General features: G+C 36.0%; 1 protein-coding gene across 3 annotated transcripts in view; it reads left to right on the top strand.

Annotated features, from left to right (window-relative positions):
• The window catches only part of LOC106867429 (popeye domain-containing protein 3), a 135,919-nt gene that overhangs the window by 71,603 nt on the left and 48,249 nt on the right, over nucleotides 1–16,067 (top strand). For all 3 annotated transcript variants that reach the window (XM_014912322.2, XM_014912315.2, XM_014912308.2), the window contains exons 2-3: nucleotides 2,213–2,507; nucleotides 12,976–13,165. In XM_014912322.2, the coding sequence (XP_014767808.1) occupies nucleotides 2,219–2,507; nucleotides 12,976–13,165 (479 nt within the window). In that variant the 5' untranslated portion in view covers nucleotides 2,213–2,218. The remainder of the gene's footprint in view (nucleotides 1–2,212; nucleotides 2,508–12,975; nucleotides 13,166–16,067) is intronic.

Raw genomic sequence — 16,067 nt, 5'->3', positions numbered from 1 at the left:
CTACAACATCACTATTCTCTCTCAGACACTGTCTTGCAACACGAAATACCTCGAGTCTTTGGTCCTCACGGTGCAGAACATTGGCAAATCTTTTCTTATCTGCTTCCCCTCTAGCTAAATAAACCTGTCACCTAGCTTCCCTTCTGGCAGATTGGTAGAATTCCCTGTTTCTTTTGTCTAATAGCCCCGTCTACATCCTTGTTCCACCACCACGTTACTCTGGGTCGAGAGGGGACTTTACACCAGCCACAGATCTGGTCTGTGGCTCTCAACAGGTTGTCCCGCAGAAATCTCCAATTGTCTTCCACGTTGTATGATGCTATATCCCCTTCTATTTCGTCAAATGCTTCAAATAACTTGTCTCTAAATCTCTGTCCAATAATAAGTGATTGGTGATAAATCAAATAGCTGGTGGTGCTATTAGCATATCTCCTAAGAGAATTGTGAATATTCTGCACAATAAACTTGGCATGATGAAAGTTTCTGCTAAGTAGGTGCCATGTCTTCTGACACTAGATCAAAAGTACACCAGGCTGATCACATCACGGGAGATCTGACATTGTTTGAAACTGATCCAGCAAGTTTCCTTGAATGTTTCCTAACTCAGAATGTGTGTTGGATTCCTTACTTTGAGCCAGAGACAAAGAGACAGTCTATGCAGCAGAAACACCTCTTCTCATCTGCTCCAAAGAAAGCTAAGCTTGTTTCATCTGCTGGAAAGGGTGGTGGCCTCAGTCTTTTGAGATGTAAGAGGTATTGTGTTTATTAATTATCTTCAAAAGGGCCACACCATTAATGGCAAGTACAATGCTAATGTGCTGAGGCAGTTGCAAAAGGCTATCAAAGTCAAACACCCAGGAAAACTGATGAAAGAAGTTTTGGTTCATCTGGACAATGTTCCAACACACAAGTCTTTAGTTTCAATGGCTGTTGTGTGTAACAGTGTCTTTGAATGGTTGATTACTCTCTCTCCTCTCCTGATTTGGCCACATGTGACTATAATCACTTCCCCAACATGAAAAAAGCCTCTGGTTAGGAACCAGTATTACAATGATGATGACATCTTATCAGCTGTTGGTGACCTACCTGAGATGAAAGCTTCTTCACCAATGGTACACAAGCACTGTAACACTGATGAAGAAAGTGTGTGGTCCACAAGGGGATCTATGAACTTTACAGTTGAACCACCTCATACTATTGACATGTAGAAGTTTATATACAGTTGCTAAGGTAATGTAGTACGTAAATTGTTCAACGCCTGTTCTCAAAGATAAAGATTCCAATCTTTAATGAAGAAAACTGAATACCAGAGCAGGCGGAAGTTTAGTGTTAATGATGTACAACAAAAATGTAGTTATTGTCATAAACAAGCTCCTTCAAATTTCAAAATACAGCAGGGAATACAACTGTCTTAAGAGTTTTACATTTAAGTACAACTTTCTTAATACAGTACTATATTTAAGAGATGAGGAATTATGTACATTAATTACATTATTTACATTATTTACATTTGACGGATATTTGTCCTCATCTTGTTTGTTGTTAACAACAAACAAGATGAGGACAAATATCCGTCAAATGTAAATAATGTAAATAATGTGAAACTTCCTTAAGTTGTTAATATTCATGCTCATTATCCAATGTCAAATATGACTGACTCAAGAGATTCATCCTCACTTTAATTACTCAAGCAGTGAGTAAAACTCAAAAGGTTTATACTTTTGTTGATTAGTCTAGCAATGGGTACAACTGTACCAAGAAATCATTAGGTATATAAACTTTTCTCAATGCTTGAGGAAAATATTAGGGGTTTGTAGACGTTTTAAATAGGATTCCAGGATTTTCAGACAATAAAAATCTCAACACTGGAAATAATAGAATAGGATTAATTCATTAAATTCAACCTTTTGGGACCAACCTATCTGAGATTCCTCTTATTCTTCGATAGGCAACTGGCAATTTTTCAAGTATTCATATTTAAATTAAGATATTCTATCATAATTGTAACTAAAAGCATTTTATCATGTTCTAAGCACCAGTTTAACAAGGAAAAGGGTTATGGTAGTAAATTCCTCAAGATTGTCAATTACTTTTAAAAAATTAATTAAAATGTATAGGTTATATGTTTTTTTTCTCTTTTAAATGTAATCTCTAAATGGTTAAATATTTATCTTTGCTATAATCTTACATTGTGTTGTTTCTGATTCCACAGAACATTATGGGTTGGAGTGACCTTACACTCCTTCCCATCTTGGCACCACTTGGTAACAGCTCAGTTTCCCAAAGCAGTAATTCCTCCACAAACTTTACATCTGCCTACATTGAATCTACACCAACACCACCACCACTATTAACAATGACTGCTCCTTTCTCAGTAACTGGTTGCACATCATGGAAACCAATAAATCATATTCTCTTCCAGTTGGCTAATGCTGCTCTCTGTATTGGTTTAATGGCCCCTGATGGGACTTATGGTGTTCTATTTCTACATAGCACATTTTTACTTGGTAAGTAAACTATTTCTTATTTCTTTGAGAAATTATTTCTGCTGCTGTTCCTGTTTTTGTTGTTGTTGTTGCTGCTACTGCTACTGATATTGTTGTTGATTCTGTTACTGCATTTTCTTTTTGTTTTGTATGTTATTTTTTTTTTATATGGGAGAGGCTAAGCCTCAGTCGGTGTTTCAGCTGCATTTTCAGTTTGAAAGCTACAACAAATAGTTTTAATTAATTAATTAATTTTTTTACTATTTTACTTGAGATAATTTTTCCTGATATGTCTTGGAGGGTTTGTTGCTTTACTTGACATGAAGGGAAATTTAGACTACTTCCATCTTTTAGAAACAGATAATTTTTCTCTTAATCTTCTCCTAGACTACCTGTTCTGAAAAACAAGAATTAAGCACTTATTTGTTTAAGAAATAAAGTTTAGCCTCACTTTAGAAAACACTTTTTGAAAGACTTCTTGCTTACACCATGTGCATTTATCTCAAGGTTTTCTGAGTAAATTTCTTTGGAGTTTTTTCCCCCCTTTTATGTATGAACATCACAGTGAATAATATCTCATGTAGTGAGTTAGTACCGAGTAGTATTTATTAATGATTTAGTAACATTATTTAATGATGATTTAATTAGAGAATGATACCTTAGACTTGGAGAAAATAATCAGAGAGATATTTCATTGTCCTCAGTACACATCAGGATTTAATGATTCTTAGCAGGAATGAAGTAAGCCCATAGCTGATTATTGCATCAATGTTTTTGCTAGTGATGTTGGCCTTGCAAAGCTTTGCAACTTAGAAGTGAAACCCATTGAATATTTTCTTCACCATTTTCCTGAGGATGTTTTTGTTAAGATAAGTGATGAGACCACAAGTTACGAAGTCAACAAGGCAACTCCACTTTTATTACCTCAATGCAGGACATGAAGGAATATCTCAGATTACTTGTTGTGACAGATGTGCAGCTTCTAAATTAGATATTAGTAGAGCACCAACTTCAACTTTTAGACAGGAAATCAATGTTCAGGATTCATTATCTTGTAAATATTAGGTGGTATCAAAAAGTTCCCAGACTAATTATGTTTAATAAAAAAGTAACTTATTTACCTAAGTTTTAACATCATCTCCTTCGAAGTATTCACCTTGTGGTCCCAGTGGTCCCAGCATTTCTGACACATTTGGAATTTTGCCTGGAAGTCGTTTTCCCCAAGCAAGTCGAGGACCTTCTGTGATTCACTCTGGATCTTGACAATGATGTTAAAAGAGCAACCTTTGAGCTGCATTTTCATCTTGGAGAAGAGATGGAAGTCCACAGTTGCTAAACCTGGCAAATAGGGCCGGTACAGAAGCAATACCATGTTGTTTTTGGCAAGAAACTCACATGTGAGGAGAGCTCAGTGACAGGGTGCATTGTCATCATGAAGAATCCAATTCTTGAGGCTCCACATATCCCGTTGCTTTCACTCCAGTTGCTGTCCTCCTCCAGATGCTTCAAGTAGGACTCTCGGTCGACAGTCAGGCTCCGGGAGACAAATTCTCGATGCACAATACTGCTGATGTAAAAAAATGATTAGCATTCTCTTGACTGAGCTGCAGCTCTGTTGTAACTTCTTCAGCCATGGAGATGAAGAGTTCTTCCATTGTGACAACTGCTGCTTCATCTCAGGATTGTACCCATAGATCCAATTCTTGCTGCTGAGGATGATCCTTAACAAGAAGGATGAGTCATCAGTGATGTGTGATAGAGATCTTGACAGATGTCAACACAATGTTCTTTCTGCTCAGTGATCCGTAGGCGGGGGACAAAACTTGGCAAAGACATGCAGCATGTTCAATTCAAATGTTAGAATTATCTGACAGACCATTACGACAGACCAACAACATCAGCAATGTTGTTGATTGTCCTCCGACGATCCCCATGTACAAGGTGATGAATTTTCTTCACACTTCTGGGAGTGGTGGCTTGTGCCAGGTCTTCCAAATCACTCACCATCTTCCAGGGGAAAATGCTACTTAAGGTTTTGCTACTTGGCAAGTTTGCTGACAGAATGTGGTAAACAAGAAGAGATTCTGTAAAGCATTCTGTTTGATATGCTACCAGGTCTATCAATGCTCTGCCCTAAGTTAGTCAATTTTTTTTTTTTTTTACTGAACCCAATAACTTAAAAGGTTAAGTTGACTTTGGTGGGATTAGAACTCAGAGTACAGAGAAACAGAATAAATAACAAAAGATATTCTATCCAACACCCTCGTGACTCAGATAACTCACCACTTTAATAGCTATTTATAATTTATAAACTGTTGCTATAGTAACAACAGAAATGTTAGCCAGAGACAGCATTACAGAAAAGAGAGCAGAAAATTTATTGATGGAAGTTGTTAATCCTAGTTTGTTAATTGAATTTTAAAATAGTTTGAATAATCCTGGATAATCCAGAGAGGGATTCCTTTCTGACTGCATCTCTGTCATCTTAAGACAACCAATGTTACCAATACCATCAGTAGCAACATGGTTTAATGACATGAGTTTAATGATATGTATCGTGTTTTGTGTAAATTATCATCCTTACCTTCTGCCCACTCATCATTGTCTTCCTCATCATCATCATAATCATTATCATCATCATCATCAACATCATCCTCCACCCCACACCACAATCACTGATTGTCAGCCTACTGAGCCAACCAACATATAAGCTTCCTGCTATATACTTGTGTTCAATTATTACATGAGATTTTTTAATATCATGTTTGAATTACTGTGATTTTTACAAAGGCTGCCAAATTCAAGTAACATACCTGCATCAAACTTTGAATGAAATTAGGCAAATCTGCTACAGAGATCCTTGAAATGCTTCATCAAGTTTCTCGCAAATATTCTTTAGTTCAAATACAAGTTTTTGAATGGCTGCACATTTCAAAGCTAGTTGAGTGTCAATTCAGGATGAGTGTTTACAGTGACAAACAATCTTTTTGTTGAACTCTGGATCTGATGCATCTTTTTTCATTAAATTGGCTGCCAGCTCTTTCATTACAATGCTTGCTGTTTCATTTCTGCAGCCAAATACCTGACTTTCATTGCCCTTGATGATTCTAGAACTTATAATGTATGTGTTCATGTTCACACATGATTTTAAGATCGTCTACCCACTCCAACCCCCACTCTGCAAACAGTTACTCCTTACTTTACGAAGACACTCTAGTCCTTGTCCAAGGGGCATAATTCCAGATACATTTCTCATCTGAACTTCTCCCATAGTGATTTTTTTGTTCAGTTTTACATGGCACCTAAAAACCAAATGTAGCATTTCTTAAGCGCCAGTAGCAGAGAGCTATTGCTGTACTCTTCCTACCAGCACCTCTGATGAGTACCAGGATTGCAATTGTGCAAAACTATCACCATCATCATCATCATCATTATGATTTCAATGTCCATTTTATCAGGCTTTCAGAAGCTGTAAGGCATTTGTTGATACAGATTTTCTATAGATAGATGCCCTTTCTCTTGTCAACCCCTCACTTTTTCTCAACAAACTAACATTTCCCCCATGGATGGATATGTTTTCACTAACAATTATAGACAAAGTACACCACTTGTATGATGGTAGTACTCATTTACAATCATCGTGCAAAGTTAAAACAAAAATCACACACTTGTATGCACACGTGCATGCATGCATGCGTGTGTGTGTGTGTGTGTGTGTGTGTGTGTGTGTGTGTGTGTCAATACAAGGGCTTCATTCAATTTCTGCCCACCAAACCAACGTTTGCTCAAGGTGTCATACAGTAGGACTGGACCTGAAACTATGTTGATGAGAAGTGAACTTAACCACACAGCTATACTTGCACCAGTTGTATTTACACATATATGTTCTTATACCTAGCACACTTTTTGCATAAATTATCCCTCTCTTTATGACACTAAGTGTCCCCATCGAACCATTTGCTTGTAAATTATATCTAAAATGCCTACAAAAGCCAATTTTAGTCAGAAACTTTGGGTTCCAATGTTAGTGATTAAATTTAGACATCTAAAAACAATCAAATTTGTTTCATGACATTGCTTTCTCATTAGCAAAGATGGTCAAACATCAATTCACACACTCACACACACACACACACATCTTCTTAACTTCCACTTGCTATTTGTTTAGAAATTTTGACAAGTTGTTATCCCTACATAAAAGATATATTTCACACAAACATGCAAACTGTTACATGTAAATAATCCCCGTCATTACCACTTCTTCAACTCTACCTCTACATTCAATCAATCACCTGTTCAATGTTTAATTGAAGCAACTTATCTCACATTATCCCATTCTGTCCTTGAACTCTTTGGTACTGAAATCAGCAAACTGGTCAGAATTCTACCAGTATTCAACATTTAAAAAAAAATTTCATATAATGGTGGTGCTCCAGCATGACCACAGCCACCTGGCTGAAACACATATAAGAATAAAAGAATATATATATATATATATATATATATATATATATATATAAGCAAATAAAGGTTATGAAGGGTATTGGAGTCGACCAAACCCTAAAGATACAGGTAATACCGAGTAAGTGCTGTATACCAACTAGTTTTGCCCCTGTCGTTGTATCAACATGAGTGGGGAATATAACATAGGCCGTGTATTAGCGTGTATGTATAAAGAAAAAAAAGGATAAAGAGACCAATGGCAAAGTTAGAAAATATTATATATGAAAGCAAATTTATTTCAACATTATTTCCAAGATCTCAAAGTGGAAACATAAAAAACAATCTATTTCATCCCATTCAATTATATAAACTCACATTCTCCTTCATAGTATAGATTTACTTGCAGCTCTGTACTTTATTACAATATTTAGTCACAACTCATCCTCTTTTATCATGTCACCAGTCTCATCAACATCACCACTATTAGCATGGTTTCTGTAGAGTGAGATGTATTAATATTTTCTCTCCTACATAATGGAATCATGGCAACGTCATTCTTCCCGTGATACCAAGAAATAGTTTACACCACATCCTCTGTACAAATAAATAACCCAAAACTAAATCCTCAAGTTATTACATACAATCTCTGAGTTTCTCTCATGGACGACTCTTATTGCTCAGACATTATCTTAAACAATATGGTTTATCTTCAAGATGAGAGAATACTTTGTCTCTTATCAGCTGCTGTTTCTATATAAAACTCCAGATTGACATTGGGAAAATGTTCCATCATGGAGGGATAGTTCTGCTGCTACACACACACACACACACAAACACATGAAGGTTTTCAAATAAATGATTGGCAAATACTCATTTACCAACTCATTACACACACTGACTCACACATGTTATTTCTTTTCCCTTTATCTCTCTCGTTAACTAAATTTTCTTTTTATTCTGTACATACTTGAGAAGGTATTGTTGTGGTCACTGTATCTGTGTGGTCAACAGCAATGTTGTTCAAAAAAGTTCAATTTGGGTAATTTTAACCAATCAATGACGTGTAAAATACAAAATTTTGTTATAAATGTTAACAGTAAACCATGTTCTACGTGATACATTCAACCAGTATCCAAAGTTTCAAACTATTTAGTTTAAACAAATTAATTAAAAAATCTGTGATTGAGATTGAAAAAATCCAAAGTTCAATGATCTTCAAGTTAACATAAAGAAAAATTTAATTCAAGAGAGAAAATAAAGAGATAAATATATTGCTCTCACTGAAAATTCTTTATAGAAACCATACAGAACATAACATATCATGAGAACTAGTAGAACTGAACTAATATATGTGCGAAATAGAAGCATGCTAAAAAAGAAGCATGAATGCTTGTTCATTGTTAATAATTTCTCAACTATAGCTTCTATAATGTCAAAATGCAATGAAATAGAAACATTTGCAAATTTAATATATTCTATGGTGTGAAGTCTGTTTTTACTTTTTTTGCTTGTTTGTTTGTTGCCTTGTATGTTGTCAGATTGTCAACTGTGAGTGAAACAGTCTGTATGAGGAAGTCTAGAAGTTGATGACATTGTCTCACTCCTCAGTGCTACTCTTGCTACTAACTGACAGTCCTTGTCTTTGACCAGTGTCATTGTCTTGGCCGGCTGCTAATCTGCTACGGACTGTCTTGCATTCCAGCTTTATACATGTCTTTAGATTTGTTTACTTTGTTGTATCCTAGCAACTGAGAATGCCAATGCAGTTGCAAGGTTTGATTGAAATGAAGTTTATTACTCATCTTCCTCACTTTGTTATCTCACCTGTTACCATAACAGATGATTGTATTTGTCGACAATCAAACTGAGAATTTGAGTTCAGTCCCAGTAAAATATAGTGAAATACAAATTAAGAGATTTTTGCTACACACACACATGCATGAATGCAGGCACACATGCACACACACACACACACACACACACATGCACACACACGCGCACACACACACACACACACACACACACACACACACAGATACGTACATAAATACACATATATGTATATGGCGACAGCTGGAACTTGAAGTCCCAGTCAACTTAATCTTCACAATAAATTTGCCCCTACTTTTAATGTTATTCTTTAACTTGATTTAAAATGATAACCTAACTATAACATATACATATCATCATTATCATTTAACATCTGTTTTCCATGCTGGCATGGGTTGGACAGTTTGACAGGAGCCAGCCAGGTAGATGACTATCTCAGGCTACTGTGTCTGTTTTGGCATGGTTTTTATGACTGGAAGCCCTTCCTAACACCAACCACCCTGTAGTGTGGACTGAGTGCCTTTTTACGTGGCACCAGCACAGACCAGATAAGTTTTGGCATGGTTTTTACAGCTGGATGCCCTTCCAAATGCCAACCATGTCACAGTGTGGACCAAATGCCTTTTACCTGGCACCAGCACCAGCAAGACAAGGAATTTTGAGAGGGGAGGAGGCATTGGGGGAGGTGATCTTGTGTCCGATGATGAAAGGTTAGAGTGTAACAGAGAGACAAAGAGGCAGAAACAGGTGTCTTGCTGTAGAGGAAGTACGTGGTTACCCAACCATGAGAGGGGGGAGAGGAAGAGAAAGGGAAAGACAAAAAGAGGGAGAGGGAGAGAGTGGTAACAAGAAAGAGGACAGAAATAGGTGTGTTGCTGTAGAGAGTATACATGGTTACCCAGCCAGAGGAAAGAGCAAGGGAAAGAGAGAGAGAGTGTGGGAGACAGCTAGAGTGCAAGAGAGAGCAGGAGAAAGATGATGGTGAAGTGCCAGGGTATACTTACAAAAGAGAGAGATAAATGGTAGTAATTGCTAGGGCATGCTTCAAGATACAGGGACACAATATACATGCCCAGGTATTGCCAAGAAGGCAATACACATGGCCAGCTATTGCCAACAATCCTGGCAGGGTGCTACATTAATGATTTTACATGTGTTTGTTTCTCCAGGCATTTACATATATATCCTTTAATTTCTTTTATGTAAAATGTTTTTGAGTGCCCTCATAAAAAAACTCCTATGCTATTTATTCTGGCTAACACTTGTTCCCATCTTCCAGAGTAATTTTATGGGATGGTTTTTAGTCTGGTGTCACTATAGTGTCAGATGAATATAGTAATAACAAGAATTTTTAGATGGAAAATCATAAATCCTGTAATGCATTGCTACATATGTTTCCAAAAACCACATACTTTTGTTGCTGCATTCCCCATTCAAAGGATATTACAAATACGATTTGCAATAAATATGGATTTTAATGGGAAATATTAATACATGTGTTTGTTTCTTCAGGCAAAAAATTGTATTACTGTTCTGGCTGTGTCAAATGTTTAGCTAAGGGATATTTACCAATTTACACCAATCAGAAGATTCTCTGGGATTTATGGGCAGTTCCTGTGACTATTTTGACTAAGCATGCAAATAGATATATATAAACAATATGGGAGGGTGGATACATGTAGTGTTTTACTTTGTATTTAGATCTGTGCAAGTGACCGTGTGTGGATAGGAAGAGAGAAGGAATCAATGATATAAGAGAAGTAAAAGAAAATGTTCATGAATTTCTTTGTTTTGAATTCAGTGTATATGAATTGAGCATTTGATTTAACCCTGATCTCAGTAGGGTGCTACATTAATGATTTTATAAGCTGTAAGGAGAAGGGAGCAAATTTTTGTTTAGATGTTATCAGGCACCAGTGAATGCAGAGAATAAGATTAGCTTGGTATCATTAAGTATTTTACAGGGGACTCTGCTGTTCTGTCAATGTTGTTGCTTAGGTGGGAGTGTCATTTGTTAGTCATGGCTTTTCTATGTAGTCAGCATATCTCCTCTAGTATAGTCTTCCTTGCATGTTCAATTTGGGGTCCTTGATGTTTATATTCCATTATGCAAAATTTCCTTGTAATAAATTTTCTACTGTATACATATATGATCTCTTTTGTTTACTTCATTTGGGAGGTCCCATTGTTTGGTTTGATGTTACTGATGGTTAGAGTTTGTCTGTTTCAGTCCCAGGAAAGACTTTTTTTATTTTATATCTACAAATACAATCACTTCAGAATGTCTATTAACTATGCTTTCCTTGAAGATAATAATCTCATGTTTCCTCCAGACATAAGCTGCAGATCATGATGTTCCATCAAGTGGTTTGGCATTTATTTTGTATAGACCATTTAGTTGTGTGTTCCACCCCATTCTATTTTAGTCTCCAGAAGAGGCTAGCTAAGGATGAGCATGACTTTTATTTTCATCTGAAAATGACTTAAAATGGGTTTCTCAGATGGTTTTTCATTGCATTCAATGTTCCACCAATGTTCACATATTTTAGTGGATCTGCTTTTCACTTCACACTTATAAATCATGCTTCTCCTCAAGTTGTTGTTTTTAAATTTGCATTTGTTTCTGTCTGAAGTTACATGTTGCTGTGTTGTCACAAGAACTGCACATAAACATCTCAGAGGATTCTGATTGGTGTAAATTGGTAAATATCTCTTAGTTAAACATTTAATGTAGCCAAAACACTAATGCAATTTTTTGCCTGAAGAAGCGGGCACATATATTAATATTTCCCCTTAAAATTCATGGATTTTGCAAATCATATTTGTAATATTCAATGGATGGGGAATGCAGCAACAAAGACACGTGGTTTATGGGAATGTACATTGCAATGCATTAAAGGATTTACTAATTTCCATCCAAAACTTCTTTTTATTATTATATATATGTTTGTATGTATTTCTACAGGTCTGGCCAAGTGGTTAACAACTTTGCATCTCATCCACATGGTTCCAGGTTCAGTCCCACTGTGTGGCACCTTGGACAAGTGTCTTCTCCTATAACCTTGAGTCAACCGAAGCTTTGTAAGAAGATTTGATTGGTGATTTAGTAGCACTTTAGTTGTACTGGTGGCATGAAGAAAGTAACCAGTACACTCTGTAATGTGATTAGTGAATCAAGCAGAGACAATACAGGGCTTAAGAGGCCTCTTTAGACTTGGCACATTCTATAAAAGTGGTTGGTGTTAGGAAGGGTATCTAACCATAGAAACCAAACCAAAATGAGACAATGGAGCAAAACATGGTCCTCCAACTTGTTGGAGCCTGTCACACCATTTGATTTATGTCAGTATGAAAAGTATACGTAAAATGCTGCTGCTACTGTTGCTGCTGCTGATGGTGGTGGTGGTGGTGACGATGACGATGACGACGACAACGACGATGTTGTGATGTCACTAACTAATTCAATTTAAAAAATAACAACTTCTGTTTTTTTGAAGTAGCAAACTGTGTATTATGTCTGTCCATGTCCTGTTGTATGTCAGTCACTCTTTCAAAACCCTTCAATAAATGCTGTTCTACCATTTTACACACCATTCTCAACCATTTTACATTGTTTCCATATTACTTTAGTTACTAGAATACAACGGATCCACACACTTATTATCATCTATCAGTAATACATACCCTATGCCCAACATTAATCAACAATATTTAAACTATTGAACCCTTATTTCGTGACCCTTCTTACACAAACTCCTATCATTTGTGGAATGAGGGACAAAAATAAATCAGGAATCACATGTTATCCCTACACTGTAGAGCTGGTCTGAATAGTTGGGACAGACTGAATGCCACTAAAGATACCAAAAAGTCAGGTAGTGATGTAAAAGTCTAATTGCTTTTATTTCCCTTAAATATCCAATTCTCTTAATTTGCTTGTCCTCGTCAATTCAACCAATGCCAATAATGTCAACCCAAAACCCTCTGGATAGGCATGGCTGGAATGTTTTTGATAGTACATTTGTTTGGTCAAGACTGACCTGAGGCTAAACAACATCTCCAAACCCTCATCCTCACACACAAAAGTTTCATGCCATTTTACATGCATAACCTCAGAAAAATATACCTTTATTAAGCTTTTACCACTTCTTAAACAAACACTTGCTTAGAAAGAACCTTCAAGAATTGAATGTTTTTCTATTTTTCTTTGTTGCAGGTTTTCTTCTGTTGTCTGCCTGGTCTTGGGTAATTCTTTGTGCACCGGACTTCTTTTCTTGGAATTTTGCTTTTATGATAATAAATGGAGTCCAACTTCTTTTAATAACCTACCGAATCCGTCCGGTGAAGTTTTGTGATGAACTTGAAGAAGTCTACATCAGCGTTTTCCAACCACTGAGAGTTCCAAGGTATATCAATGTTAACATTTATCTTGCCCAACATATATATTAATGGTAAATCTTCAAGCTATGCCACTTGTATCTTAGAAGACCCATAAACATTCAGAACACCATTAATAAAAGAAATAGAAAGGGAAATGAAGATTGTTAAGGTTAATAAAGAGAGAACATGTTTGGGTACATATGATATGTATATTCTGTTCTACTCTAGGCACAAGGCCTGAAATCATTGGAGAGTGGGGCCAGTCAATTAGATCAACCCCAGTATGCAACTGGTACTTAATTTATCGACCCCAAAAGGATGAAAGGCAAAGTCGATCTCAGGGGAATTTGAACTCAGAACATAAAGACAGACGAAGTACATATGGTGTATATATTTAAATGATTATGACAGCAGTTAGTTAAAGATTAAGACTGTGGCAATCTGCAGACATCTATTCAGACTGTAAGATGTTTCTACTAATATTACCATAACAAATACCCTTAATAACATTCAACAAAGCACCATAAAAGATACCAAATCTATAAAGCAGACTAAAATACCATCCTGTTTAATGGTCAGTCTGAGCAGTAACATTATTGTAATTATTGTTCTAATACTCAAAATTTCCAACAAACGGCCTGATATAGTAGTGAGGCTTGAAACATTCTGTGGTTGGCCATGTACATGTTTCTTTCCCCCAATGACCTTCAGCTCTATCATATGTCTATTTTGACTTCACCTAATCTCCCTAAAATCATACAATAACTTGAAGGCATTTTTAAGTATTTCCAGCCAGTAGAAGATATTAAGAAATTCCAAAGATATTTCTATGAATATAGCACAAACAAATCCGAAGATGTGGCCTTTGGAATCTCTGAAGGAAAATTTTTGTTGGGAGGAATTCTGTGGATTTGTTGTGTTCTTTAGGGAGCATTGAACAATGTTTACTGTGATAAGTAGAAGAAGAAACAGAGAAGGGATGAGAGACAAACACCTAAACTACTGTGTTCTATACACCCTGTTTCACTAAATACACAATGCACAATATGTTCAATACCAGTCACATGATGTTAGATTACTGAAAATTGACAGACATGGTATTGAGCCACATGCCCACTACCAGACGGACAATACTAGCAGAAGTACGTCTCATAGATTAATGTAAGAGAGAGACATTGTGCTGAATTGAACAGAAAGCCAATTAGGAAAGGCTTTTATAACACTGAAGGTGAAATAGAATGTCACTCCTACTTACTACCACCACCACCACTGCTACTGCCTCCACCACTGTCACTGCCATGACCATCACCACCATCAGCACTACCACTTTTGTATGTTTCTAATTCATAGTAACTTATCAGACATCAATTCATAAGCATCAGTATTATTTTATTATCATTTCAGCTAGTTGACAAAGTCTTAAGGGACACAAATGGTGCCACTTGAAAACAAAGAATATAACAATTGGAAATACCATGAATTCAAAGAAACTTATCCTATTTCTCAATATTATCCAAATGTGAGGAGCTGATGAAAAACTTTTGTCAGCTTTTGGAAGCAATATTCCTTACATATTCGAAATAGGCTGCAATATTTCTTAATGCATTTATTCAGTATAAATCTTTGCTGGGAACAATATTTTCCAAATCAACTGAACACTTATTGAGATAAAATTAGATCAATTGGCGTTTTTAAGAAATCTCAAGGGAATATCTCTATTCTACACGATTGATAAATGTTCAATAATTCTGAAAAATTTTCAGCTAAACTGTGTTATGCTGCTAGCATATGAAAATCTCTGGTTTTGATTGGATAGTATTGAATATATTGTCCTGTTATTGGTTGAACTAAACAAATCTTTAGCCAGCATAGAGAGAAACACTTTTTTTTCAGGCTTTCTCTTCTCTTCAATAAAATAGGAATTAAAAAGATGTTGTATAAAGAAAACAGAGCAATAGTATATATTATTGTAGTATAGACAGAACTTTTGAACAACAGAGCAAAATTCAATCATGAGAAGATAGTGAAATTTATGTAAATATAAAATATAATTTTACTTTAGTTGAACACTGGGCTTCAGGATCTATTTGTGTTAATTTCTAGGTAACCTAGCCCGACTTTCACTTCAGTTAGATTTCTTTCTATTGCTGTTGGCAAAAAGCATTGAGAGATTTTAGTAGTCATGACCAATGTTATTACACACAATGATCAAAGGGAGATACAGTTCATTTCTGAAGATTAGTTATTTAATAGCTTGCATTTTGGGCCTGGATCAGCAAGACATAGAACTATAATAAGACTCACTAGATCAGAATGCTACAGTCCCTCCTTTTTTATATAAATGTTCCAAGTTGAAATCCCCTTGAGACAAGGTACATATCCAGGAGACATGACAGATATGTAATAATCTAGATATGGAAAATTCTGGAAGGGTTTGTACTGAATTTCAGCATTGAGTGTTATACAAATGCCCAAACTGGACACCATTATAATGTATGAAAGGTATTGTCCACACCATCAAAACTGAAGACCAAGCACTGCAATAGCTTATGGTTCAAAGGCCTAACAGCTCTTCAATGCTCTGCCACAAAAATTAAGAAACCTACACAAAGTGGACTTAGATATCTTCAACAAGGATATCATCATCCTCTCCACAATACCAGATGAACCAATGGTCCAGCATGAAGTACAAACAAAGGCAATGGTGTCAAACTTCCTCATACACCAAATGGGCCAACCACCAAATGCATATACATGAGTGGTGATGTGAAACCCTACACTCTGAAAACATCAGCCAAAGGCAAATCATATGTAAAAGTGCAAAACCACAGTGGTACTCAAGCATGACTGGAGTCACATGACACATGGCACTGAAATGACTAAAAGAATATATATATATATATATATATATATATATATATATATATA

The sequence above is a fragment of the Octopus bimaculoides genome, chromosome 19 (assembly GCF_001194135.2).
Source record: "Octopus bimaculoides isolate UCB-OBI-ISO-001 chromosome 19, ASM119413v2, whole genome shotgun sequence".
In the NCBI taxonomy this organism is placed as follows: Eukaryota; Metazoa; Mollusca; class Cephalopoda; order Octopoda; family Octopodidae; genus Octopus; species Octopus bimaculoides.
This window is presented reverse-complemented; position numbering and strand designations above follow the sequence as displayed.